At 47.7% G+C, this 26,288-nt stretch overlaps 2 protein-coding genes and 2 non-coding genes across 10 annotated transcripts in view; all 4 read left to right on the forward strand.

Annotated features, from left to right (window-relative positions):
- Positions 1-9,714: 9,714 nt before the first annotated feature.
- Positions 9,715-16,689, forward strand: ATP5F1B (ATP synthase F1 subunit beta). The gene is made up of 10 exons (XM_004429269.3): positions 9,715-9,878; positions 10,360-10,542; positions 10,788-10,962; positions 11,526-11,647; positions 11,896-12,080; positions 13,367-13,525; positions 13,646-13,768; positions 14,715-14,927; positions 15,347-15,548; positions 16,422-16,689. The coding sequence occupies exons 1-10, from the start codon at positions 9,752-9,754 to the stop codon at positions 16,517-16,519; spliced, it is 1,587 nt and encodes a 528-aa protein (XP_004429326.1). The 5' UTR covers positions 9,715-9,751; the 3' UTR covers positions 16,520-16,689.
- Positions 10,612-10,686, forward strand: LOC147914699 (small nucleolar RNA SNORD59). Its single transcript, XR_015555030.1, has one exon. It is a non-coding gene; the product is annotated as a small nucleolar RNA SNORD59 (small nucleolar RNA).
- LOC147914700 (small nucleolar RNA SNORD59) lies at positions 11,735-11,805 on the forward strand. The gene has a single exon (XR_015555029.1). It is a non-coding gene; the product is annotated as a small nucleolar RNA SNORD59 (small nucleolar RNA).
- Positions 16,690-18,065: 1,376 nt separating the features above from the next.
- The window catches only part of BAZ2A (bromodomain adjacent to zinc finger domain 2A), a 34,479-nt gene continuing 26,256 nt past the window's right edge, over positions 18,066-26,288 (forward strand). Inside the window, exons 1-3 of one of the 7 annotated variants that reach the window (XM_087442193.1) lie at positions 18,068-18,508; positions 19,700-19,797; positions 23,223-23,307. In XM_087442193.1, the coding sequence (XP_087298319.1) occupies positions 18,505-18,508; positions 19,700-19,797; positions 23,223-23,307 (187 nt within the window). In that variant the 5' untranslated portion in view covers positions 18,068-18,504. Of the gene's footprint in view, positions 18,509-19,699; positions 19,798-22,026; positions 22,258-23,222; positions 23,308-23,810; positions 23,970-26,288 lie in introns of those variants that run through there. The other 6 variants (XM_014786626.2, XM_087442194.1, XM_087442190.1 and 3 more) reach the window with 6 other exon arrangements.

Consider the following 26,288-nt stretch of genomic DNA (forward strand, 5'->3'; position numbering starts at 1 on the left):
TAAGAAAGTATAGCTTGGGGCCGGCCCGGTGGCGCAAGCGGTTAAGTGCGCGCGCTCCGCTGCAGCGGCCCGGGGTTCGCTGGTTCCGATCCCTGGCACGCACCGACGCACTGCTTGGCAAGCCATGCTGTGGCGGCGTCCCATATAAAGTGGAGGAAGATGGGCACAGATGTTAGCCCAGAGCCATCTTCCTCAGCAAAAAAAGAGGAGGATTGGCGGATGTTAGCACAGGGCTGATCTCCTCACAAAAAAAAAAAAAAAAAAAAAAAAGAAAGTATAGCTTGATGGATTTCCAATTCCATCCTGTCTCCTAAGATTCTTAGAGTTTTTAAGGTTTGTGTTCAAACACTTGAATGAGATTTCATTAACCCTTATTGCTTGGTCAGGTGCTAAAGCTTGTGCATGGTACCTGATCCCCCTAACTTGAGTATTTCATGCTGAAAGATGAAACAATAGGTGAAAACTTCAGGAGAACTGTTTGCCCTTGTATCTCAAATCTGAACTCTAATTACTATTGCTTTAAAGACTTATTGGGGAGAGGATCACTTGGGTGAGTTTTTAAGTTTGAATGGGGTGACAGGATCTATTCTCATAGTGTGTCCATTTTGATAAGTAGTGCTAAAGGTGCTATATTCAACTTCCTAAACTGTTAAGTTACCTCCAAGGAAGAGGGGAAGGCAATTAGTTGATACAGTAGCATGAAGGGTTTATTGACCAATTTAGTTGTGGGCTAGTTTTAATTTCTGTTTAGTAGGAATTCTTTTGACAAACCAGTAATACTGAACTTCACTTGTATGCTAACATCTAATAATGCTGTTACCCATGGCTCACCCAGCATTTTACCAAACTTAAGGACATCGAGGCTGGGAAGGAGAGGTGGAGGCAGATATCTTGTCTAAGGCCTACTCTAACCACTAAATTATTATTTTATCCTTGTATATGCTTTTTAGTCCTGTGGACTTAATTTAAACGTTACACTTGATTATCAGTTGTTAGATGTCTGTTCCTACCAGAAGAGTGAAGGATGTATATCACCACTAAACCTGCCCTTAGGAAAGCACCTGACGTGGTGAAGACTCAGTAAATACTTGTTGAATAAATACATTTCAGAAATGCCATAGCGTGAGTGGGTCTGGAGGGAGGGAAATGAGTTAGTGCAGTAATTCAAATGGTAAAAGGCAAAGGGGTCAACTTTGGCACTGGCAATGAGACCTGGAGAGACAAGATTCTAGAGATATGTAGGTGGTGAAATGGGGTTTGGTGACAACTCATTTAAGAAACTCCCAGTCTTGCTTTGCTCTTAACACTTGTATTGTCAGCCTGGATAATTTCATTGTTTATGTGAAGAACCTATTCAGAACTCTATCCTAAATTTCTTTTTTTTTTTTTTTTTTTTTTTAAAGATTTTATTTATTTATTTTTCCCCCAAAGCCCCAGTAGATAGTTGTCTGTCATAGCTGCACATCCTTCTAGTTGCTGTATGTGGGACGCGGCCTCAGCATGGCCAGAGGAGCGGTGCGTCGGTGCGCACCCGGGATCCGAACCCGGGCCACCGGCAGCGGAGTGCGCACACTTAACCACTAAGCCACGGGGCCGGCCCTATCCTAAATTTCTTAGCCTCAAAACCAATGACCTTCACTTCCATAGCTCTACTTAGCAACTAATTCCCATGGCTATATCTCATCGCGATCATAAGTTCAGGAGTGAGAGAACTGTAAAGCTGCTTCCCCCACAACTTAACAGTCTCCATGAGGAGTACGCCTGTCCCTCAACTATTGTTCTTACTCTGTTCTCACAACTAATTAGTCTTGTAGCTGTAGTTCCTTCCCTATTTGTATAGCCCTGTGGCTCATCTTGAACTCAGTGGTTCTCAAACTATCAAAATCACGGGGGGCCAGCCCCATGGCTTAGCGGTTAAGTGCGCGCGCTCTGCTACTGGCAGCCGGGGTTCTGATCCCGGGCACGCACCAAGGCACCGCTTCTCCGGCCATGCTGAGGCTGCGTCCCACATGCAGCAACTAGAAGGATGTGCAACTATGACATACAATTATCTACTGGGGCTTTGGTCGGGGGGAAGAGGAGGAGGATTGACAATAGATGTTAGCTCAGAGCTGGTCTTCCTCAGCAAAAAGAGGAGGATTGGCATGGATGTTAGCTCAGGGCTGATCTTCCTCACAAAAGAAAAAAAAAAAATCATAGGGCTCTGTGGTGATGTGGATTCCTAGGTCCCAACCCTGCAATAGGCTATAGTAGGTGCACGTGAGGCCCAGGGATTTACAATTTAACTGATGCTTGAGAGTGGTTTCTGAAGTGTGGTCCCTAGACTAGCAGCATCAGTCTCACCTAGGACCTTGTTAGAAATATAAATTCTGGGCCCCCAAACAGACGTACTGAATCAGACACTTGAGAGTAGAGTCCAGTGATCTGCCTTAAGCCCTGTAGGTGATTCTGATGTGTGCCAAAGTTTGACAACTGTTTTAGATCTAAAAATGCAGATTATGGGGCCGGTCCCATGGGCTAGTGGTTAAGATCTGCGTGCTCTGCTTTGGCGGCCCCAGTTCGGTTCCTGGGCACGGACCTACACCACTCATCCATGGCCATGCTGTAGCGGCAACCCACATAAAAAATGGAGGAAGATTGGCACAAGGTAGTGCAGGGCGAATCTTCCTCAAGCAAAAAGGAGTGTTGGCAACAGATGTTAGCTCAGGGCAAATCTTCCTCAGCAAAGTAATAAAATGCAGATTGAGTCAGTTGGTCCTGCTGAGGTGTCAGCCCTGTCCAGTGTGACTTTTTTAACAAAGGAAATGTGCTGTATCTCCATTGTCTGATACAGCAGATGCAACAGAGCTGTTGAAGATCTGAAATGTGGCTAGTGCAACTGAGAAAATTTTTAATTTTACTAAATTTAAATAACCCCATATGGCTAGTGATTACCGTAGTGAATAGTGCAGATTTAGACGCAAGTGGATCTTGGTCTACTCACTGGAAAAAGATATTCATTAATCAAATTCTTAGTAATGATAGGGGAAAATCCTTCCAAGCATGATACGAAATCGAGAAGCTTCAAAGGAAAAGTTAATGTCTGACATTAAAAATTACTTAGGTCAGGGGCCAGCCTGGTGGCATAGTGGTTAAGTTAGCATGCTCTGCCTCAGCGGCTCATGGTTCGCAGGTTCGCATCCTGCATGTGGACCTATGCATTGCTTATCAAGCCATGCTGTGGCAGGCATCCCACGTATAAAAGTAGAGGAAGATGGGCACAGGTGTTAGCCCAGGGCCAATCTTCCTCAGCAAAAAGGAGGATTGGAAGCAGGTGTTGGCTCAGGGCTAGTCTTCCTCACCAAGAAAAACAAAAATTAGGTCAAAAGATACAGTTAGATTAAAAGATAAGTGACATACTAGAAGAAAATTTTTACAACATACTTAAAGCTTTGAAGAGTACTTAATCATAACCCAATAGGAAGAAAAATGGGCAAAACATAGGATCAGGTAATTCACTGAAGAAATACAAATGGCCAATAAACATGAAAGTATTCCATTTTAGTAGAAGTTAGGGAAATGCAAATTCAATCAATGAAATAATTCCATTCATTTAACATTAGCCACATTTTAAAAAGTTTTGGCAAGGATTCTGGGAACCTAGTAAATTAGCAAGATGGTTGTAGAAGGCCATTTGGCAGAAACTCATTTAAATGAACATAATTTTAAGCCAATATTTCTAGAAATCTATGTTAAATATTAGATGGTGTACACAATGATGTGTACAAGGTTTTTTTTAATTCAGTATTGCATGTAATAGCCATTTGAAACAATCTAAATGATGGTGACTGTAGTAAAATAAGATGACACATTCTTCTGGCATAGTGTGCAGTCATGATCAATAAAGAACCTAAATCTACTGACACAGAAAGTTCTCTAAAACATAAAGATCAGAAAACTTAAGTTTTCTGTAGTGTGCTTCCACTGAGGTTTTTTTTTTTTAAAGATTTTATTTATTCAGTTTTTTCCCCCCAAAGCCCCAGTAGATAGTTGTATGTCATAGGTTCACATCCTTCTAGTTGCTGTACGTGGGACCCGGCCTCACGTTGGACGGAGAAGTGGTGCCTCGGGGCGCTCCCGGGATCCGAACCCAGGCCGCCAGCATCAGAGCGCGCGCACTTAACCGCTAAGCCACGGAGCCGGCCCCACTGAGGTTTTTAAAAAATGGGAATGTGTATGTTATGTGTATATGGAATGAATAGAAAGTGAATAAGGTATGTGCAAAATGTTTTTTAGTGGTTATTTCTGGGAAGGGGAGAGAGATTTTGGGGGTAGTGGTGGAAAGATTTGTTCAAATCCTGTATACCTAGAATATGTTCATGTATTACTTGTGTTAAAACCAAAACACCATGGGCTGGACCCGTGGCTTAGCGGTTAAGTGCTCGCGCTCCACTGCTGGCGGCCCAGGTTCGGATCCCGGGCGCACACCGACGCACCGCTTCTCCAGCCATGCAGAGGCCGCATCCCACATACAGCAACTAGAAGGCTGTGCAACTATGACATACAACTATCTACTGGGGCTTTGGGGGAAAAAAATAAATAAAAATTAAAAAAAAAGAAACACCAGAATTGTGGTCTGACTAAAGAATATTGGATTTCTAGGGTCGAACTCTTCAGGATGATAGAAGTTGGGAATGACAGGGGAGTAGGATGCTTAAATGTGAAAGTGAAACTACAGTCATGCATCACTTAACTACAGGGACATGTTCTGAGAAATGTGTCATTAGGCAATTTTGTTGTGCGAACATCATAGAGTGTACTTACACAAACCTAGATGGTACAGCCTACAACATACGTAGGCTATATGGTACTAACTGTGGTATATGCAGTCTGTCATTGACCGAAACATTGTTATCCGGTGCATAACTGTAATTGGAATAGAAGAGATGAAAGAACTCTGAAGTTGGAGTATTGAATGGATTATTTTCATGAAATTTGAAATCACCCAAGATGATTGTCAAGAAATGTGGTAGAGGGGCCGGCCCTGTGGCATAGTGGTTAAATTCACACACTCCACTTCGGTGGCCCAGGATTCGTGGGTTCTGATCCTGGGTGCGGACCTACACGCCACTCATCAAGCCATGCTGTGGCGGTGCCCCACATACAAAATAGAGGAAGATTGGCAACAGATGTTAGCTCAGGGCCAATCTTCCTCAACAAAAAAAAGAAAAAAGGTGGTAGAGACGAAGACATTCTGCCAATTACCAGAGTACTGGAAGAAGGTGGGGCATGACCATTGTGGGTGGCAGTAAAATGAGTTGGTGGAAAATGCAATTTTTACCTTAAGATAAAATTGGTAAGGTTTTCAGTCATAAATTATGGGATCAGTCATTTGGAATTAACTTCAAGTAAGAAGCCAGGTTAGGTCTTTGCGATTCCTATCATCCCATGAAAAGTAGATTGTATTTTGCATGAAATATTAGCTGGGCTATATGGGAATCAAGAAATATGAAATAGGACCAAAACATGTCAGAACTCTAAAATAGATGACATTATTTGTTCAGAAAGATTGTTAAGGCCTATCTGCCTATCTCCACCCAAGCTAATCTAGTTTATTTACTTTTTTTCCCTTTGGTGAGGAAGATTGGCCCTGAGTTAACATCTGTGCCAATCTTCCTCTACTTTGTATATGGAACGGTGCCACAGCATGGCTTGATGAGTGTTGTAGGTCTGCACCCGGGATCCAAACTTAAGAATCCTGGGCTGCCGAAGCAGCGCATGCCAAACTTAACCACTACACCACTGGGCTTGCCCTATTTACTTTTATTTTATTTTATTTATTTATTTATTTTGTGAGGAAGATCAGTCCTGAGCTAACATCCATGCTAATCCTCCTGTTTTTGCTGAGGAAGACCGGCTCTGAGCTAACATCTATTGCCAATCCTCCTCCTCTTTTTTTTCCCCCAAAGCCCCAGTAGATAGTTGTATGTCATAGTTGCACATCCTTCTAGTTGCTGTATGTGGGACGTGGCCTCAGCATCTCCGGAGAAGCGGTGCGTCGGTGCGCGCCCGGGATCCGAACCCGGGCCGCCAGTAGTGGAGTGCGCGCACTTAACCGCTAAGCCACGGGACCGGTCCCGTTATTTTAGACAGTATTATAAATTTAGCAGGTTTATCTGATTTCAGAAGACGACAAGATGTTGCTGAGGGCAAACGTTGACAGCAAAGGAGTTAGAAAAATAAGAAGGTCAGAAACTTAGCGCAAGGGAGAAATAGCTCTATACATCCACCTCAGTAACGTTGAAAGCATTTAGCATTGCAATGTGATATAACGATTTGTTTAATGATAACCCAAATGTCCAAGAAAAAGTTAAATTACTTGATACTGTAATCTGCTAAAAGGACAAAAATGCAATACATTGCAAAAAATTGCAATACATTGCAAAAAGTGATGGAGCTTCACTTACCTGAAAATTTATGTGACAATCTTTACTTTGACACCCGGATTAAGTGAAGTGTCAGTTTAAATGTGTTGGATGGTTAATAAAATTTTGGCCAAGACCAAAATTGGTGATACAAAACCAAAGGATCTTAACACTGAGTAAATAGTAAGTAAAAATATTAAAACAGTGCTAACTATATGTCGCATTGTTCTAAACGCTTCTTTCATGTATTAATCTACTTCTCAAAACAACCCTGTGAGATTATACCCATTTTATCTCTTTTATAGATGAGGAAAATAATGTCCAGAGATTTTAAATAATTTGACCAATGACATCTAGTAAGTGGCAAAAACAAGATTTTAACCCAGTCTGACTCCAGTAGCAATACTGTAAAGGAGTATCCTAGCATAGCTACAGAAACTTCAGCTCTGGGGAGGCAAATGAAAAATATATAGGTCTCGGGGCCGGCCTGGTGGCATAGCAGTTAAATTTGTGCACTCCGCTTTGGCAGCCCAGGGTTAGCCAGTTTGGATCCTGGGCACGGATCTACTCACCACTCATCAAGCCATGCTGACGCGGCATCCCACATAGCAGAGCTACAACTCTGCAACTCTGATACACAATTATGTATGGGGGCTTTGGGGAGAAAAAAGAAAAAGAGAAAGATTGGCAACAGATGTTAGCGCAGGTCCAATCTTCCACAAGAAAAAAATATATATATATATATACATATATAGGTCTCTATAAACTGGGTTGCTGCCCAGTGTAATGGAAAAGAGCACAGGTCACAAATCAAAAATGTATATCGTGTGTTACAGTGCAGCCTATTGAAATTACTTTTGACTCCACTTCACCGTAGAATGAATTCCTAGTTGCCAAATCCAGTTGGTTCTTTTCAGCCCTCATTTTATAGGATGTTTATGTGATTGTTACTGTACTATTGACCACTTTCTCCTTAACATTCTCTTTCCTTGATTCTTAACACTCGGTTCTTTGGTCCTTATTTCTCGCTGCTTCCTTTACTGGTTCATTTTTCTCTACCTGCACGATACGTGTTGCTGTTTTCTTGGGTTCTTTCCCTCCTACTAGGCAAGATTACCATAGGCACTTCAAATTTAACATTCTCTTCTGTTTCTGTTTTCTCCTTTAAATCCTTGGATAGCTCTACACTGCCAAACAGTAGGAAACTTTTTCCCAATCATGCAGACACATGAGAACTAAAGTGGGCTGGTGGGAGAAAGTCTGGGGAGGTAGCTCCATGTTAAAATACTCCATATAGCCTTGTTTGTTCTAATAGAAAGATTAAGGGTCTCCCTTATCCCACCCCCCAATAGCTTTGAATAAAATCAATACTACAGAAAAGGATGCCCTGTTTATTCTATGATTTCCCATACTCAAGGAACACTTCCACACACCTACGTGTGCCCAGCCACCACTACCATCCAAAGCCCCAAGACCTGGCCCCTGCTTCTCTCTACTCATCTCTTTACTACCCTCTTTTTTTCCCTTCCTCACCTCCAACCTTCCTCACCTGCAGTTCCACAAAAGGGACATGCTGTTTCATGCAAAGGTGTGCTTGGAATATTCTTCCTTCCCACTTTACCCTAGGGTTTTCTACTCACTTTTCACAACAGATCTATCAACCGCCTCCACTTTGTTACCGCACCAGGTCCGTTTTTGCCCGCCGCCCAGAAAGCCAATCACCAAGACGATGAGATTGCAGAGAGAGGGGGTTTAATCACAAGGCAGCCAAGTGAGGAAAACGGGAGAACAAGTCTCAAATCCGCCCCTCCGAAAATAGGGACTCGGGTATTTATGGGGAAGGGGGCACGGTGGTCTGAAATGATTGGAGGTGAGGAGAGATGAGGTAATTGATGATCTGCGCAAGCGTAGTCAGCCTTCATGTCTCTTCATAGGACACGTCTTCACAGAATGGCGGCATTAGCATGTCCTGAGGGTGGAGTTCCAACCCCTTGCCGTCAAAAGGGCTGGGTTGATGGGTTGGTGGTCTCAATCTGGCCTGAAGTGGAGAAGGGGTTCAGTTCCTGAAAAAATAACTCAAACATCCATTACCATGGTGACCCAGGCTCCAGGGAGATGTCATCTATAGGAACCTAGTGGGAGTCAGATAGCATATTGCCCAAACAGCACAGTTAACAATGAGTAAGTTTATCGTGCAGATTTAAGTCCTCATCTTCTGTTCTGATAAGTTTCTAGGTAAGGCCATCTCCCGCTTCTTCCTGGTACAGGGAAGAAGTTACCTTTACAGATGGAGATTTTCTTTTCCAACATAAATGTCTCTCTTAAAGGGTAACCAGAACTAAGAATGGGCTTAGCATGGACCCATCCAGACACCAGAGGTGTCTATGGTGATGGCCTATTCTGGGGGCAGGCCTCCCATCCCAAATTCCTTGGGTTAGTTAGTGGGAGTGGGGGCCAAAATGTCATTCAGGCAGAGACATATTCTGAGCTGGCAAATTCCAATCCCCCATAGTTACTAGCTGCTTAATCATCAATGGCTGTTTGCCGGTTTCAGCTTTGAGGCAATTTCCCTACATCTCTAGGTGACACAAATTTATCCCCTCCTCCTTCACGTACCCACATCACCCTATACTAACCAGGACCCACCACACTTTATTGCATTGTTTGCTCATCTGTCTTTAAAAGGGAGGTCCTAAATCTTCTTTATCTTCCTCTTCTCAATGCCTAGCACACATCTGTTAAACGACAGGTTAAGTTAGTTCCTTTCATTGTACAGCTTTAAGAGATATATAGATTCTGTCCGGATTCCTGACCTGCTGAGCTGCCTGTAAGCTTCCAACCTCACTGCTGCGAAAGAAAACCCTGTTTTGACTCTAGAGAAGGCTACTGACTTCGCCAAGGTCACTGTCCGTGGTGCTTCACGACACTACCACTTTCCCAACCCCCGCCCCCACGACTGTCACCCAGCTCAAGGTCCTGTCTAAGGAGAGAGCCCAAGGACACCAAATATAGCCCACGTGCTTCCTGACAGGAACTCAGCCCCTTTCCTAAACGTAGTTCCGCTAAGTACTCTCTCCAATTGACATCCCTGTTGTCCAATTATGTTTCGAGGCTCTGAGGGTTGCACCGAGCCTCACAATGTCCAATAAAAAAGAAATTCGGATTAGCACCAATTTTGACCAATGGTTGAGGAGACGAGAGATTATTAACCTATAGGGGCAGCATTGAGAGTGATGGGCAGCAGATTCATCCAATGGACGTGCCTACTGCAGAGTAGGCCTCGCCCCAACTGCAGGGCTGTTGGCGCCGGGAGCGCTGCGGCGCTCAGTCTCCACCCGGGCCCCGCCATGTTGGGTCTTGTGGGTCGTGTGGCCGCTGCCTCGGCTTCCGGGGCCTTGCGGGGTCTCAGCCCGTCAGCGCCGCTACCGCAAGCTCAGCTGTTACTGCGGGCCGCCCCGGCAGCGCTGCAGCCTGGTAAGTGTCTTCCTCTAGGAGCTGGGTTCATTTCTGCTGCCCCATGACCTTGAGCTGGGGGCTGATTGTCGCTCGGGCCTCAGGGATCTGTCGTGCTAGAAGGACGCCAGGGCCAGTGCCCTGCTTTCTAACGGGGGGCAAAAAAGAACGGATCGCCCTTGGGAGCTTTCTTCGATCTAATTCCGTCTCATTTTGGAAAAGGGGCCCTGTGTGACGGAGAAGTGTGGACAGGTGCATTGACCTTCCGGTGGAATGGGGGCACCCAGCTCTCGAATAATGAGGTTTTGTGCATGAGGATGGGAAGATTGTACAGGCGCTTTCTCGGTTCATGCGTGGCCCTCCCTCTGGACACGCCTTCCGTGCAAGCGGAAGGAGGCCGGGCCTGGCCCGAAGTCACCAGGCCTTGTGGGTCAAGTGGGGGCTTCCGATGACCTTTCACCGTCCTCACCCCAGCTCCTTCCCATATGTTTTTGTCTGTTAGCCAGAGACTATGCAGCCCAAACTTCTCCTTCGCCGAAAGCAGGCGCCGCCACCGGGCGCATCGTGGCGGTCATCGGTGCAGTGGTGGACGTCCAGTTTGATGAGGGACTACCACCCATCCTAAATGCCCTGGAAGTGCAAGGCAGGGAGACCAGGCTGGTTTTGGAGGTGGCCCAGCATTTGGGTAAGTAGAATTAGTTAGGAATAGTAAAGAGCTTGTTTAGTGCACGTATGCTAAAAACCAGGGTGTCTTCCTTCTATGATGATTTTATCAAAATGACTTTCGTTCTTCTGAGTTTGCTGAAGCCCCATTTAGGTACTGAGAAGGAATCTTGGTTGACTTAGGCCTTTCATGCCAGCTACATTTCATTAAATATCATGAAGCCAACTTGTTCTTATGGATAACCCTGCAGTACCTTTATCTGGCAGGTGAGAGCACAGTAAGAACCATTGCCATGGATGGTACAGAAGGCTTGGTTAGAGGCCAGAAAGTCCTGGATTCTGGTGCACCTATCAAAATTCCTGTTGGCCCTGAGACCTTGGGCAGAATCATGAACGTCATTGGGGAACCTATTGATGAGAGAGGTCCCATCAAAACCAAACAGTAAGTATCCCTCTTGCTACGTCTACACACAAAGAAACTGCTTTTTCTTACAGTTTTATACTTTAAGGTGACACCTGGTATAGCAGAATTTTCCTGCAGAGAATACTTAAAATGCTGATATATTCAGTTATTTAAACCACACAGTCCAGTTTCTTTTGAAGAAAATTAAGGATGCAGAAGTTCTGATTGTAAAAACCCTGCTACTTAGAACCCAAGTTGATTATTTAAGTGAGTTTTAATACCAGTGGCTTAGATTGAGGGGTTTCTAGAACTTACAGGTCTTTTGTATTTCCTGTTGGTATGTGGAGAAGTGCTATTAGGTTAGGGCTCAGTAAAAGGGAAATCTTTATGACAGTTAAAGTTGTCAGGGAATGGGATTATTGCTTCCTGAGATAATGAAATCCCCTTTATAGGGTAGATGAACAACAGGGTAGATGCCAGATGACACCTTGTCTAGAATGTTCTATAAGAGATGAGACTCTGAGTAAAGGGTTATACTTGAGAATTGAGAGGAACCTTTCGACAAGATGGAGAGACATGACTCTTCTCTTCTGCCTTTGCAGATTTGCTGCTATTCATGCTGAGGCTCCTGAGTTCGTGGAGATGAGCGTGGAACAGGAAATTCTGGTCACTGGTATCAAGGTTGTGGATTTGCTGGCTCCCTATGCCAAGGGTGGCAAAATTGGTATGTTAGTGGTGGGTACATATTTTCCAAACCTAATGTGGGAAGAAAAAAATCCTACCACGTTATGAGTGGGTCCTGAGATCTATCCCTCGCTGATGAGTAGCTTCTGACTTTCGTTCTTCTGAGTTTGCTGAAGCCAGATGCCATTCCTGAGAAGGAAAAAGATGGAAAGAAAAACATTTTTTTGAAGTTTGCTTATTTGGGAACACAGAACACAGAGAGTATTCTTTCTTTTCAACCTCTCCCAGGGCTCTTTGGTGGTGCTGGAGTCGGCAAGACAGTACTGATCATGGAGTTAATCAACAATGTCGCCAAAGCCCATGGTGGTTACTCTGTGTTTGCTGGTGTGGGTGAGAGGACTCGTGAGGGCAATGACTTATACCATGAAATGATTGAGTCTGGTGTTATCAACTTAAAAGATGCTACCTCCAAGGTGAGCACTGAGTTGATTGATGTCCACAGTGTAGTTGTACCAGGAAACTTGCAGTTGAGTGCTTTGCTAGCTGAAGCCATGTTTTATATTTTCATTTTAGTGTCCCAGGACCTACAAAGGAAATTTCTGTCAGTGTGTTCCCCCCAGCTTCTAATATACTAATGACCATTTTCTTTTTTTTCCAAGATTGTAAAGATTTATTTGGAAAAATCAGCATAGGACAAAGATATTATTAATTTTCCTTCTCAGAATATTTGAGTATTTAGAATCTATATATTCAGAATCTATATGAAATGTAGACAGCAACTCTGGTGTCACAGAACATCAATGGTTTATACAAATGTGAACTCCCATTCCCACTGCTCCCCAATGTACTGCTTTGTCTATCCCTTATTGACGTTAGCTTTCACTAAGCTTCTCCCTTCAGTGCTACTTGCACAAACTAAAAAGCAGAAAATCATTTTCATTTTTAAATGGCTGAGATCAGTTAAAACAACCAAAGTATTACTGTTACAGCAAAGCTTAGTAAAACTATAAGAGAATACCATTAATGTTTTTAAATGATCCAAAATGATTTCTTGATTGAGATTAACTACATAGATTTCACAGTAGTATGGCATACTTATTTTAGCTCAAGTCACAAACACATTTAAACGTTCACAATGATGAGCATCATCACCATTCTAATCTACAAAGCTTATGAAAAAAGAAAAATACAAAAACCTCAAGTTTTACAAAAGAAAAACTTTAAAGTCTACATACATTAACAATAAAACCATTTGTTCCTGGTAACAGGTGAAAGTGTAAAGGCATACCACTGAATTTTTTTTCTCTAAATAGCCAGGAATGAAGAATGTTTCATATCTATGATGCATATTAGGGCCTTCAGAGTTGCCCTCTGGCTCACTGATGACCATTTGGTTTCCTCTCTGACATTAGATTACATTTCCAGGCTATGTTTTTGGTAGATAGTCCCATCATTTGAAAGCTAGTTTTGGGGGGAGTTGGAGGTGGTTCATATGTCTCAGATAATCCAATTTTGTGCCTGTCACTTACTTATAGTTTATTTCCTTCTTACTACAGGAATTTTTCCTCAGTAATCTAAGAACTGTCTTTTATGTTGTTTTGAACTGCACCTCTAAAAGGGAAAAAAAATTTGAGAACAAAAAACGTTGACACCTTCTGAAGGGGAGGATTTTTTGGTAGTTTTTCTTGATTTGGGGACCTTGGGTATATGGCTTCCATACGCCTCTGCAAGGTTTTTGAATTGTGTATGATTACTGCAGGTAGCGCTGGTGTACGGTCAAATGAATGAACCACCTGGCGCTCGTGCCCGGGTGGCTCTGACTGGACTGACTGTGGCTGAATACTTCAGAGACCAAGAAGGTCAAGATGTACTTCTGTTTATCGATAACATCTTTCGCTTCACCCAGGCTGGCTCAGAGGTAAGAGAGAGTGCTTGAGAGGACCTGGTTCATTGACCTTTCTATGGAATGATGTAGGTGAGGCTAAAGATGTAGACACCTAAGACTATTATTTTTACTCTTTTTTTTTTTTTTTCTTAGGTGTCTGCTTTATTGGGCAGAATCCCTTCTGCTGTGGGCTATCAGCCTACCCTGGCCACTGACATGGGTACCATGCAGGAAAGAATCACCACCACCAAGAAGGGATCTATCACCTCTGTACAGGTAAGAACAACTAAATGGGTGAAAGTCTAATTTGTATAAAGGCATGTACAGAGAGGTATAAAATTTAAGTAACATATCTCAAAAGGCTTTTAACTGGGTTCATGAGCTCCCTGAAATAATGTGTAAAATTCTGTGTGTACATGTTAAAGACCCTAAAAGGTTCAGGAACACTTATCTAAAGTAATTGAATGTGTACATGTAAATGTAGATCACAAAGTAGTGGTTTCCATGGGGCCAGCCCAGTGGCGCAAGCGGTTAAGTGCACGTGTTCCACTGCGGCAGCCCGGGGTTTGCCAGTTCGGATCCTGGGCATGTACCGACGCACCGCTTGTCAAGCCATGCTGTGGTGGCGTCCCATATAAAGTGGAGGAAGATGGGCACAGATGTTAGCCCAGGGCCAGTCTTCCTCAGCAAAAAGAAGGAGGATTGGCAGATGTTAGCTGAGGGCTGATCTTCCTCACAAAAAAAAAAAAAAAACAAAGTAGTGGTTTCCAGTCTGAAGGGGAGTCTGGAGATGGAAACAGCATTAAATACATACTGCACGAATGTACTACAAATTTTCAAACATATAGAGATGATGTATGTAGTAAAATTATCTAAAAACGTGTCTAGATTGTAGTAACTTTCATGATTCCTTTTCCTAGTGAACTATTGTAGTGGTGCAAGGTTTTTGTTTTTTTTAACTCAAAGAGGGTATCACTACAATAGAGTTAAAATGTAGGATGAAGAACAAAAGAATGACAGTGGAAATTCTTTTATCACAGCTTGGAGGGACCAGATAATCTATAAGCTCACTCAGCAGCAATTAGGGGTGGTAAGAAGCCTCTTTTGGGGTGGCTGGAGTGCTATGAAGATGGAGTGAGATGATGAGAAGTGAGGAAAGGGGATGGCTTAAGTAGAATACTTGGATTCTTGCTGCTCTTCATGGGTTCTTGACTCCCCTCAGGCTATCTACGTGCCTGCTGATGACTTGACTGACCCTGCCCCTGCCACTACCTTTGCCCATTTGGATGCTACCACTGTGCTGTCTCGTGCTATTGCTGAGCTGGGCATCTATCCAGCTGTCGATCCTCTAGACTCCACCTCTCGCATCATGGATCCCAACATTGTTGGCACAGAGCATTATGAAGTTGCCCGTGGGGTGCAAAAGATCCTACAGGTGAGTATTTCAGCCATAAAGTCATACAGAGGGAATTGGGGACTATATTAGGACCAGATCTTCTGGGGACTTGTGTGATTTGCTTTGGAGCAAAGAAGGATAAGACCAGCAGTTTTTAGTGAGTGTTAATGAGGTCTCTTGGGTTTCCAGGTGCTTAGTCTTTGGAATCCAGTTTTTTCTGACAGCACAAGACTAGGAGTAGGGAGAAGAAGACACTGATCTTAACTGAGGGCACTCCTGACCCCGAGTATGTAACATCCCCTCCACTAACTTGTTTAGCTTATGAAGTGAGGTATGGTACTAAAATGCTTTGTACAAAGCTCGGTGTGAATGTAAGGTAGTATTAACCCTTAGGTTTTTGTCCAAATTAAAGAAATGTGAACATTTACTTGGGTCTCTCTTTTCTTGTTTTCTCATAGGACTACAAATCCCTCCAGGACATCATTGCCATCCTGGGTATGGATGAACTTTCTGAGGAAGACAAGTTGACTGTGTCTCGTGCACGGAAAATACAGCGTTTCTTGTCTCAGCCATTCCAGGTTGCTGAGGTCTTCACAGGCCATTTGGGGAAGCTGGTGCCCCTGAAAGAGACCATCAAAGGATTCCAACAGATTTTGGCAGGTAAGATTTTGTGGGTATAAAGCTGAATGGAAAATGGCAGAGAAGCTGAAATCTCTTGAATGCTCGCTGTGCTCTGTTCCCATTCCAGCAACCAGCAAGCAATTATAAGTGTATTGTGCCTGGTTACATAATTTTGTAAATAATAAAATAAGCTATTTCTCATCAATTTTATTTAGGAAATACTCAAGTAATACAAGAGTGAAGCTTGTATTACTTGATTCTTATGTCATATCCAGCACTTACTGAGTGCCTTCAGTGCAAGCTGCTCTTCTAAGTGAATTACAACATCCTTGTAAGGAAAGCATTATTATCCTGTTTTACAAATAAAGCACTGAAAAGTTTAAAATAACTGGTCCCAATATCACACAGCAAAGTAGAGAACAAGAATTTGAACCCAGGTTATGTGGCTCCAGACCATTTATTTGTTTTTTTTGTTGTGTGTGTGTGAGGAAGATCAGCCCTGAGCTAACATCCAATGCCAGTCTTCCTCTTTTTTGCTGAGGAAGACTGGCCCTGAGCTAACATCCATGCCCATCTTCCTCCACTTTATATGGGATGCCACCACAGCATGGCTTGACAAGCGGTGCGTCGGTGCGCTCCCGGGATCCGAACCTGCAAACCCCGGGCCGCCGGAGCGAAGCACGCGAGCTTAACTGCTACGCCACCGGGCTTGCCCCAGACCATTTGTTCTTAATCCATACTGTATCATGTCTTATAAATTGGATTTGTGAGGGAAGTTTGTTAAGAAAAGATTTCTTAGATGAGGTGACTTCATCCCATTCTGATAGGTGGCCTCAAGTGTGAGGTATGTACACACTGCAGAAAGTTGATATCCCTCCGCTTCTCACCTGCTGGATTTTTTTTTCCGTATAGGTGAATATGACCATCTCCCAGAACAGGCCTTCTATATGGTGGGACCCATTGAAGAAGCTGTGGCAAAAGCTGATAAGCTGGCTGAAGAGCATTCGTGAGGGGGTCCTTTTGGCAAACTTAAGTGCTCGTCCTCCGTGCTGTCCCTCTCCTTGCCCCTAACCCCAAAATCTCAGTTTTCTCTGTAAGCCATGTGAGAGCCTTGATTGAAGACATTGTGTTCTGTCTGAAGAGTATTTAAGGTTTCCAATAAAATGTACATCCCTCAGAATCTGTCTGTTTTTCCTGGTACTGACAGCACAGCCAACACAAGTTTTTAATAATTTTGGAGTGGCCACAAGAAGCAGTAGCACAAAGTAGGCCATATATGTTTGAAATGGGGTCATCAAAAAAGAATAGCCATGGTCTTGGATTGAGGGACAACTGTGGGTCTTGTGAGGGGCTTCCTGTGGATGATGTGATCTTAATAGTAGGGCCTCAGCTTTGGCCCTTTTATGTCACTTGTTAAAAGCAAATTGATTTTTTGCCTCAAATATTTTATATAGCACATTCCTACTTGGTAAAAAGAAAAGGGATTTTTTTAAAAGCGTATTGGGGAAAATGGGTTGGGTTTAGGAATAACTGCTATTGTAAGACAAGGCAGGGGTTAATAGTGAATTAAATGAATTAAATTTTTAGGAAATTCTGAAGGATTAATACTGATCTGTGCAGAAATTGAGTCAAAAGGGCCCAGTCTTAGCTAGGCCTTCATTTTTTTCAGAATGTGTTCTTAACTACTGCCTCCTGATGTATTCTGGGCAAGCCTAGACTTGTATGTTTGTGATTCCTTGAGGCAATGCAGGGTATAAAATACCAGGAGGCCTGCCCTGAGCTGTACAAAAGTTGGGGAAATAGTTTTCAGGGTTGCTGGATTTGGGCTTCTGAACTGAATAATGGAATTAGGTAATTTCACATTCATTTTAGCCCAGGGCCAGAAGTGCTCAAAAGTACACCCACCATTTCAGTTTCAAACAAGTGCCTGTTGCAGAGCAAGGTCAGATTTGGTGCCCCTGAAGTGTTCTTTTATGGGCCCAGACCCATCTCCTACGGCCCTCTGGTGGTAGGACTGGAGACTGCAGGAACTCTGATCTCACCATTTTGAAATCCATGAAGGCCATTTGCTGGGATGTGGTTCTTAGCTAATGACTGTTTACAAACCAGCTGGGGCTTCTGTCCTGAGGAGGATCCTGCATCTATAAGCCCCACCCCTGAGGCATTCAAGTGGGGTAGAAGTAGGGCGGGTCAAACTGAAATCCCAATTCAGAGGCCCCGGGGGGCTGAAGGTTGGGGAGGGGCCTTGGGAGAGGCGCCAGGGGTGGAGTAGGGGCCTCTAAATTTCCTCCCATCTGCCTCTGACGTCCTTGGCACCAGTCTCTCCTGTGTCATGATCTGGACGGAAGGTGGAGCCCCTGAGCCGCCTGTGCCCGGTAGTTTGCTCCCAGAAATGCCTGGATTTGGGGAAATGCTGAGTTCTGGGGGTGGGGGCACTTCCTCTAGGTCCTGACTCTGGAGTGGGTAAGACGCTGCTGCAGAGGCCCCAGGGTATGGGTCAGCCCTTTCTGCTTTGTTTTCTCAGGTTGCTCAGACGCAGACCTGGGAACTGTGATCCTAAAGGTCGTTTGTATCCCTCCCCTCCCCCGCACGTTTATGTCTTTCAGCGTTCATCCAGAACCTTCTCACTCTCACGAGCTGCAACTATTTCCTTCCTCCTTTACCACTCTCTTCTACCACGCCACTGGAGTGTCAACACAGATCTAACCTTCCTCCATATTTCTCCTGGTTCTGCCCTGTCCTCGCCTCCTCCTCCCTCTCCACCCAGAGAAAGCCCCGCCCTTCCCTCCTCCCTCCCCACCCCAGTCTGTCACACAGGGACATCACCCTACAGCAGTTCAGGCTGTGGTTCGCAGGAAGCATACATTGGCTTTTTGATTCGTGCTAGTTCCCAGCTCACAGTTTGGGAGGATCTAACACCAGCCTTCACGTGAAGGGGGAACCAAGGACACTGAGGAGCTGGGTGGTCCCAGCCCTGGAGCCCTGCCAGCCTGACATGGGTAAGTATGAGGACCAGCCCCGGGGAAGGCCTGAGGGATGCCTACCTCCCTCCCGGGCTGACTCAGCAGGGGTGGGGCCTAACCTTTGCTCTTTTGGGGGTGAAGGAGGGGAAACGGGACTATAGGGGCACAGGGCTCAGCTGGTGAGGCTGCCGACCAAGAGATCAGGAGCATTGGCAAGCCCCAGCTCCAAGGAGGAGCCTGAGACTCTGCACCTTAGGTGGGGGCTCTCCTCACCTCACACCCCCACCCCATCCCCCACCCCTTGCTCCTCCCCATTTAAGCTGCTGGGATTCAAGTAATATTTTATAGTACTCACTGCTGGCCTCCTCCCTAAAAGTAAAGCCCACTTTTGGTCGCGTTAGAGGGTTTTTGAGGTGCTCCTCCTCCCCCCTATTTTGTCCCAGGCCTTTTAAGTCCCTGTCCTCTCTCCTCCCCCACTCTGACCCACCACCAGGTGGGGGCTGCACCGAGCAGCTGCTTCCTGTTGCCCCAGAGGTTGCTGCAAGGGTGGTGCTGGTTGGGGGAAAACTGAATTAGAATAAAGCCGATTCTCACGGTCCCACATCAGCCTCACTTCGGCTGCTATCAGCAGCCCCCCACACTCCAGTCACTGAGAACACTGAGTGAGAGGCAGGATTGAGGTTGAAAGGCCTAGGAGGTCTCTGCCCTCGTGGCTTCCTGATTCCAGAGGCTTTTAAACTTGAGCAGTGCTGGGGGAAGGAGCCCGTGCCTTCCCCCAGCTGTAGGGATGGAGCCCTGAGGAGCTGAAACAGGGAACCTGTTCACCTAGTAGGGCCGCGGCGCGTTACCCTCAGCAGCCTCGGCCTTGAGTTCCCTCTCCGGCCCTCCCACCCCCACCCCACCCCTCTTTGGAGTCCTGTGACTCTCACTGCCTTCCTGGCCCTGCTTTGTGAAGAGATCTTTGCTGGTGTCCCGGGAGCGCGGGCGGAGCTCTCCCAAGTCCTCCAGTTCGGACCCACCACCATCCCCCACTTCACCGCAGAAGTTTCTGTGTCTTCTTCCTGGGATGTGTTCTCTTCCTCCATCTGGGATCCTTCCTGGTTCTGGCCCCTAGGAGACGCCACCCGCTTCCCCCTCCCCCAGCGGATTCTTCGCGACAGCCCTACCCGAGCGCTCGTCCTTACCCCAGCAGCTCCTGCCCCTTTAAGTGCTACCCCCCTTCCACAGCCGCCGGCCCCGGGCTGGGGGAGGAGGCGCCGCCGCCGCCCGGCTCGGCCACCTGCGCCGCCGCCGCCGCCGCCGCCCGCGGCCCGGCCCTGCTCCAGGTGAGGCCCGGCACCCACGTCCGGTCCCGGAGTCCCCGGGCAGGCCGCCCCTGCGGTCCCCTGCCCCGGGATCCCCGCTGCCTGGGACTCAGGATCTGACCCTCTCCCTGCGGGAGCTGCCCTTCCTCTCTCCCCCGCACTATCTAGTCGCCCATTTCTCCCCTGTCCTCTGCGACCGGAATCCAGAGGCTTCTCACGCCTCTTGGCCAACATCTCCCGGGTACCCCTCCTATTCTGGACGCAGGATCTCCCCCTCCCTCGCGCCTTCCTCGCCAGAAAAATCTCCCGCGGTCTGGGTTTCGCCTCCTCCCCTCTGGCACCAGCGCTTTCCCACGCCATCCTAACCTCCAATGGGAGGGGGAATAACCGCCACCCCAACTCCTCTCCTTCCCCGTAGTAAGGGGGGCTGGGAGGTTAGCATAGACTACAGTCACTTTGGGGCCGTGCTCCGCTTAGCCCTTCAAGTTCAGCTAAGTCACATCTAAAGCTTTTCTGTAGCCCTCACCTCACCCCACCTCTCCCGGAGTTTGGGGCCCGACCTCAGCGCCCGCCAACCAGCCCAGGTGACAAGGCCCTTTTCTTGGGCCTGGGGTGGGATGGTCCAGCCTAGGAATGCTCCTAACCCAGAGTCAGGGGATCGGGGAGGGCGGTGCACCCAGAATCTTGTGATTCCGGGCTTAAGGGGCTATTGGGGGTTAATGGGTGAGGGGCTGGGCCTAAGTCTCTAAGGGTATTGGAGTGGTAGGGATGGTGAGGGAAGCCCAGCCTTCTCTATTCAGATGCAAAGGGAGTCCCCACCCCTAAGGAAATTAGGGCTTTCTCCATCCTCCTGAGACCACCATGGAGAAGCTCCCTGGGGTGTTTGAAACAGGACTCTGAATCTGAGGGGGCATATACCAACCTGGAAGAAGAGGAGGGGTTATGGTCCTTTTGATGTGTTATGGGAGAAGCTAGCCTCCCCAAAATATGGAGGGGGAGGAGACTGTTTTGCACTAACCTAGAGAGGGAGGGGGACAAGTTGGAATGGTTACAGGGTCGAGAGCCATCTCCCTACTAGACCCTATTAACACTGTGAAACAGCCAGGGCAAGGGAGGTCTTTAATAATTACCCCACCTCCATTGGGGAATTCCTCCTCCCTCCAAGGCCAGCTGTGCCCCCAGCTCTGTCCCTTCTCTTCTTGTGCTCTCACCACCACCCCCTCCAGAATGAGGGGACAGGGTGTCTGAATTTGCTTCAGACTCTTCTGAGTCATGGTCCATGGGCTGAGAGTGAGCTGGGAGGAGGAGAGGGTGGTCAGCAGTGGCGTTTGGGGTTGAATTCCAGGAGTATCTGGAGAGGGAGAGGGATGCAAACGAATCCCCTTCTCTCTCCCTTTCTCTCTTCCTCCTCCCAGCCCCAGCCATCTGGCTGCAAAGTGGAGCCAGGCACGGTGGTAGCTGACCCCAGAGTCAGGGTGGTGCAGCAGGAACACAGGGAGAGTGAGAAAGGGGGAGCAGGTGCTAATTTCACCCTCCCCATTCTCTTCATTACCCGCCCACTGCCCTGGCTTAAAAGAGGTTCAGAGTATTCCCTAGGTACCCTTCTCAAGTTGCTGAAAAAATGACCATTTGCCCCTTCCCCTTTCTAGTAGGGTCCTACAGGGAGATGGGGCGGGGGATTGGCCACATCTGATGGATTGAGGAATGTTTGGGGACATATGGGGTCAGTCTGCCCTCTGTCGTCTGGATGGGGGGAGAAGCACAGCTGCTGCCTGGGGTGGCTTCTGGCAAGAAGTAAACACCCAGCTGTTGGGCATATTGACACCCCACCCTCATCCTTCCTCAAAGAGCAAGGAAGATCTCTGATGAGATAGGATGAGGAGGGGTCTTATACAAGGGAGGAAGATGATTGTAGTCTCTCTGCACCAGACTGGAAGAATGGATCTTGCCCCACTTTCTTTCCTAATCCCAGGTGGCCCTCCTCTCCAACACCCCGCTTCCCAACTGCTGCTGGCTGGGATAGACCTAGGGGTTGCCCTGGAGACTAGGCCTGGGGCTCGGAAGGGGTGGGGGCAGTCAGTAGGGCACAGGAGTAACCGGCTCTTCCGGAGCGGAGTGGAGCCAGCGGGTGGGTGTGTGTGGCTGTGCGGCTGGGGGGGAGGGGCGTGGCTACACCCGTCTGACTGGCGCAGGCTCCTCCCCTGCCTCCGGTCTCCAACTCCCCAGCCCTACGATTGGAGGCGGGAGGTAGGAAGGTTCTCCCTCATCTGCCCTGGAAAAGGGAAGAGAAAAAAAAGGATACCAGCTCTCTCTCCTGGCCTTTAGGAAGCCGATACCATGCCCTGAGCTCTCTTCTTGCGTTTATTTTTTATTTTGGGGAAGGGGGGCATTCATTAGCAGAAGTTAGCTGGATCCCTGCTTTCTCCAGAAGGAAGGACCCCTTTCCCCTGAGTGTGGCCCCTATTTGCCTAAGGATTTGAGGTCAGCAGGCTGTTGGGGGTCTTTATTTTTTTTTTCAAGGTCATTTAGAAAGGGAGGAGAGAAGGGTTTTGATTTCTACCTGTCTGCTCCTTCCCCCTGATAATCTACTTTTCTCAGGCGAGGGAGAGAAACCCTCCTAACCCTCTTAGCCTCCACTCCCTCTGGCCCATACACTTTGAGGCTTTGCTAAAGCTCGCTTCTTTCTTAGCCTCTCTGAGCCATTTGTAGTGGGGAGTGGAGTCTGTCCCCAAAACTCAGGAAGAGCCCACTCCTCTGTGGAGTAAGGAAATCCAATCTAGGCTGATGTATTTGGCCCTGCCTTGCCCTGTCCCTACCTAGTTTTCAGATCTCCTTCCTCCCCAGACGCCCAGAAGAAAAGGTATTTGTTGACCTCCCAGCCTGCCAGAGTTTCATCATCCCCACTCTGTCTGTTCCTCCTCCAGAATATTCAGTCTGAGTTTTGCACAGTTTAGGCAATTTGTTTGTAGAACTGCATTGCATTGAATTGAATGGGAATTATCTTGAAGCCTGCAAATTCTGTTGAGTTGCAAGGAAAGGAAACCTGGTTTCTAGACACATTTTATCCACCGTTTGACCTTGAACAAGTTAGTTAACCTTTCTGGGGCTTAATTTCTTCATCTGCCAAACAAGAGAAGGTTGAACTAGAAATTCTCTAAATTTTCAATCGTGTGTGACACTATTCCCCTTCCTGGGGCCCTGCAATAGACATTTTATATGATAGCCAAACTCTAGTCCTCTGCTAGATTTTTCTTTCCTGTTCTCAGAAGGTCTCACACAATTATACAGCCCTATCAGAAAAAGTACTGCAGCTATAGGTGGAATGTGGGGCATCTTAGTTGCTGGTCAGTTTTCCGAGCTCATTCCCCTGCCCCTCTGACCAGGTTAGGCTAGACTCAGGTCTTCCCTGTCTGGTCCCAGAGCAAGCTTCCTTTTCCTGTGCACAGGAATCTTCCCGACCTCCAGGGCCCCGCAGATGTCGCCGGGAAAGTGGTGATCCAGGCAGGACCAGGCTGCCCCCACGGGACAGAGGTGAGTGGGCAGCAGACGCAACAGACTCTTGCCTTTCTCCACCCCTTTAGCAAGACTGAACTTCCTGACTGACCTTTCCGCTTCTACATTTCCACTTTTCCACAACCCAGCCTGGGAAATAACTGACACCGAAATTATCCCCCTCCCCCTTCCCCCCATCTCTCCCCCCCGCCCCCCTCCCACGTTAGGGGAGTGGCACATGCCTTGGTCCTAGAAATTTGGTCGTCTTTTAAGTTAACCTTGGGACCACGGCACGCCTTTCAGTTTGCTCAGTGTGAAGCAGGACTACCGCCCACAATGAGACATGGTGCAGAGGGAGCTGCCCGGTAGGCTCTGCAGACACCGCGGCGCTAGGACCCAGATCCGAGTCGGGGGAAACCAGAATTCACGGCGCTAGGACCCGGCGGCGGAGGCCGCGGAGGGCGGCTCTCCCTCGGCCGCAGCTTCCCCGCCCCCTCCGGCTCCGGCTGCCTCCTCCCCCGCCGGCCATGTTGGCTCCGGTCGGGCCCCGCGGTTGAGCCGCGTCCCCCTCCCCCCTCCCGGACCCCAGACCCCCTCCCCCGCGGTCCCCTCCCCTCCTGGCGCCCGGAGCGCGGCCATGTGAACCGCCCGTCCCCCGGGGAGAGACAAGCCCCGAGCCGGGTTGGACGCCGCCGCCTCAGGTCTGTGGGGTCTGCGGCTGGGGGCCTGAGGGGAGGGAGCCCCGCTCTCCTCGCGGCTTCCCTCGGGGAATCGGGGCTCCGGAGCCGCCTGGAGCCTCGCCTGGGGCGAGAAGCTGACTCGGGCTGGTTTCCAGTCAGGCTCCAGCCCCGGGCTGGGGTCTCCCTGCCCAGGGGCCCGGGAGGAGAGGGGGCAGGCGGGGCTGCTGGAGAACCGGGATGGGGCGGCGGGGGCGGGCGGAGCTGTGGAGGTCTCGGCGACGGCGGCAGCGGCGACGAGGAGGCGGAGAAGCTGCCTGGCTGGTGGCGATGACTCCTGGGGGGGGGACAGGGGTGGAATCCCCGGGAGGGGCTCCACCTCCTAGGGTGGGGGTGGGGGTGGGGATTGCCCGAGCGCCGGGGTGGTGAGGGGGTTCCCTGGGCGCGGAGACACTCCGTGTGCCGGGCTTGGGGCGTTTGGGCAGCGGTGAGTGGAGGGTAGAAGGGCTTCCAGGGGTCTCTGGGTGCCCCCTCGGGGAGGGTGGGTGGATGCGCGTCCTCTTGAGCGTGGCGAGCAGGATGGGGCCTTGCTGGAGTGGTGCTGAGCTTGGCGTGGGCCCTCAGTCCCGGGAGAATCCCCCCTCCAGGGATGGAGGTTGGTGGGGCTGATGCTGAGGCGTCCGGATTTGAACTGGGCTTAGGGGCTGAAGGAAAGAATAAAGAGGGATCCCTTTCCAAGGGGGATCCCTCACCTAAGAGGATCCCCATTTCCGTGGCAGAAAAGATCCTGCATCATCCCTTTCTATCCTGGTGTTCCCAATTTTCAAGGGAAGGCAATACCAATAGCAGTCATCCTTTGTAGGATTTATTGGAGTGGGAGATTTGCATCCTTCGGGGGGCCACGGGGGGGATAGCTTCCACCTCCATCTGTACACAAACAGCCCCTCCCCCAAGCCTCCCGCAGGAAGTGGCCGGGAAATGGCAGCTGTGCATTTGCTGCTGCGTCTCTTGTTGTTTTGAAATGTCCATTTTAATCAGATTTGGTTTCATTTTCTGAGGCCTTCTGGGCAAGCTTGGATCCTGCCAACCATGTGGCCTGAGAGTCCTTTCGTTCGACTTTTTTTTTTTGTAAACTTAATTTGTCAAGTGGAAGTAGTCACTGCAGTTGACTCACTCATCCTGGTCCCCCCCTCCAGAGCATCTCTGTCTCCCTGTCTGGATTTTTTTTTTCCTTTGAGCTAGAGGTCAAAGAGAAGCAAGCTCAGTCATCCACCAGCAGGGCTCCACTTTGAATACAAGTGGTGCAAATTCCCTCAGCCTAGAGAGTTGCCGGGAAGATTTGAAATCTTTTGTGGCATGAGAGTGGCTTTTTGGTATCTTGCTTCATGTATTCTTAAGTATGACGGTTTCTGTATTGCAGAGCACCTGAGCAAGTGAGCTTGTGAGGGGAAGAAGGATAGATTCTGAGAGGTGGAAGGAGAGGAGAGAATGGGGAAGATTTAGCTGTGAATGGCATTCGTGTGTTGGGGTAGGGACTGATTTGCAGAGTAGGATGATGGGCTTGTTCCTCACCTGTGACTCTCACCTAACCCTGTCACCACCCTGTGGGAAGCCTGTTAGTTGACATAGGGTGCTGGAGGGTTTACCTTCCGCAGAACCAACTAATTAGGAGAGTTAGCTATCATGTGACTTACTCTTTGGTCCATAAAAGACATCTTCTCTCTTATTACCCTTTTGGGAGAGTGGTAAGCTTTTCGTCTGTTCTGTGGAAAGTCGTGTGTCCAGATTTCTCTTTCTCCCACCTGATAACTCCAGGAGATTTCTACTATGGCATACAGTGATGGACTGTGTGTACTCGGTCCCCAGGCATTTGTTATACACTGGCTTTGGTTAGAGATGAGTTTGCCAAAGGATTTTATATTTTGACAGGTGGGGTATTGAGATCATTTGCACTATCCTGAAGACTGTTTAATCCTGGCATTTAAATAATATTTTCAGTTTTTCCCAGTCACAAATCTCCCACCCGAATTGTAGTTTTCCTAGATTAAAGCTCCAGGGTGGGAACAAATAGACATATATGGTTGTGTGACAGCAGCATCATTGTTAGGATAGCATCATTGCTCTTTTCACTGGAGCTGTTGGGATTGATATGCTAGAAACAGTAAAACCAAGTCCAATGTCATTGTCCTTTTTCTTGCCCCTCTGTTTGACTGGTTGGTTCCTTTGAGTTGCTTTCTGATAGGGTTGAGTTGACACTGATTTTAAGTTCCCCTTTCTTCAACCTTTGTTTCCCTAAATTGGGACCTGACAGAATAGTAAATTCATTTTCCCTGTTGGGGGTTA

The sequence above is a fragment of the Ceratotherium simum genome, chromosome 17 (assembly GCF_057802395.1).
Source record: "Ceratotherium simum simum isolate JZ-2026a chromosome 17, ASM5780239v1, whole genome shotgun sequence".
NCBI lineage: Eukaryota > Metazoa > Chordata > Mammalia > Perissodactyla > Rhinocerotidae > Ceratotherium > Ceratotherium simum.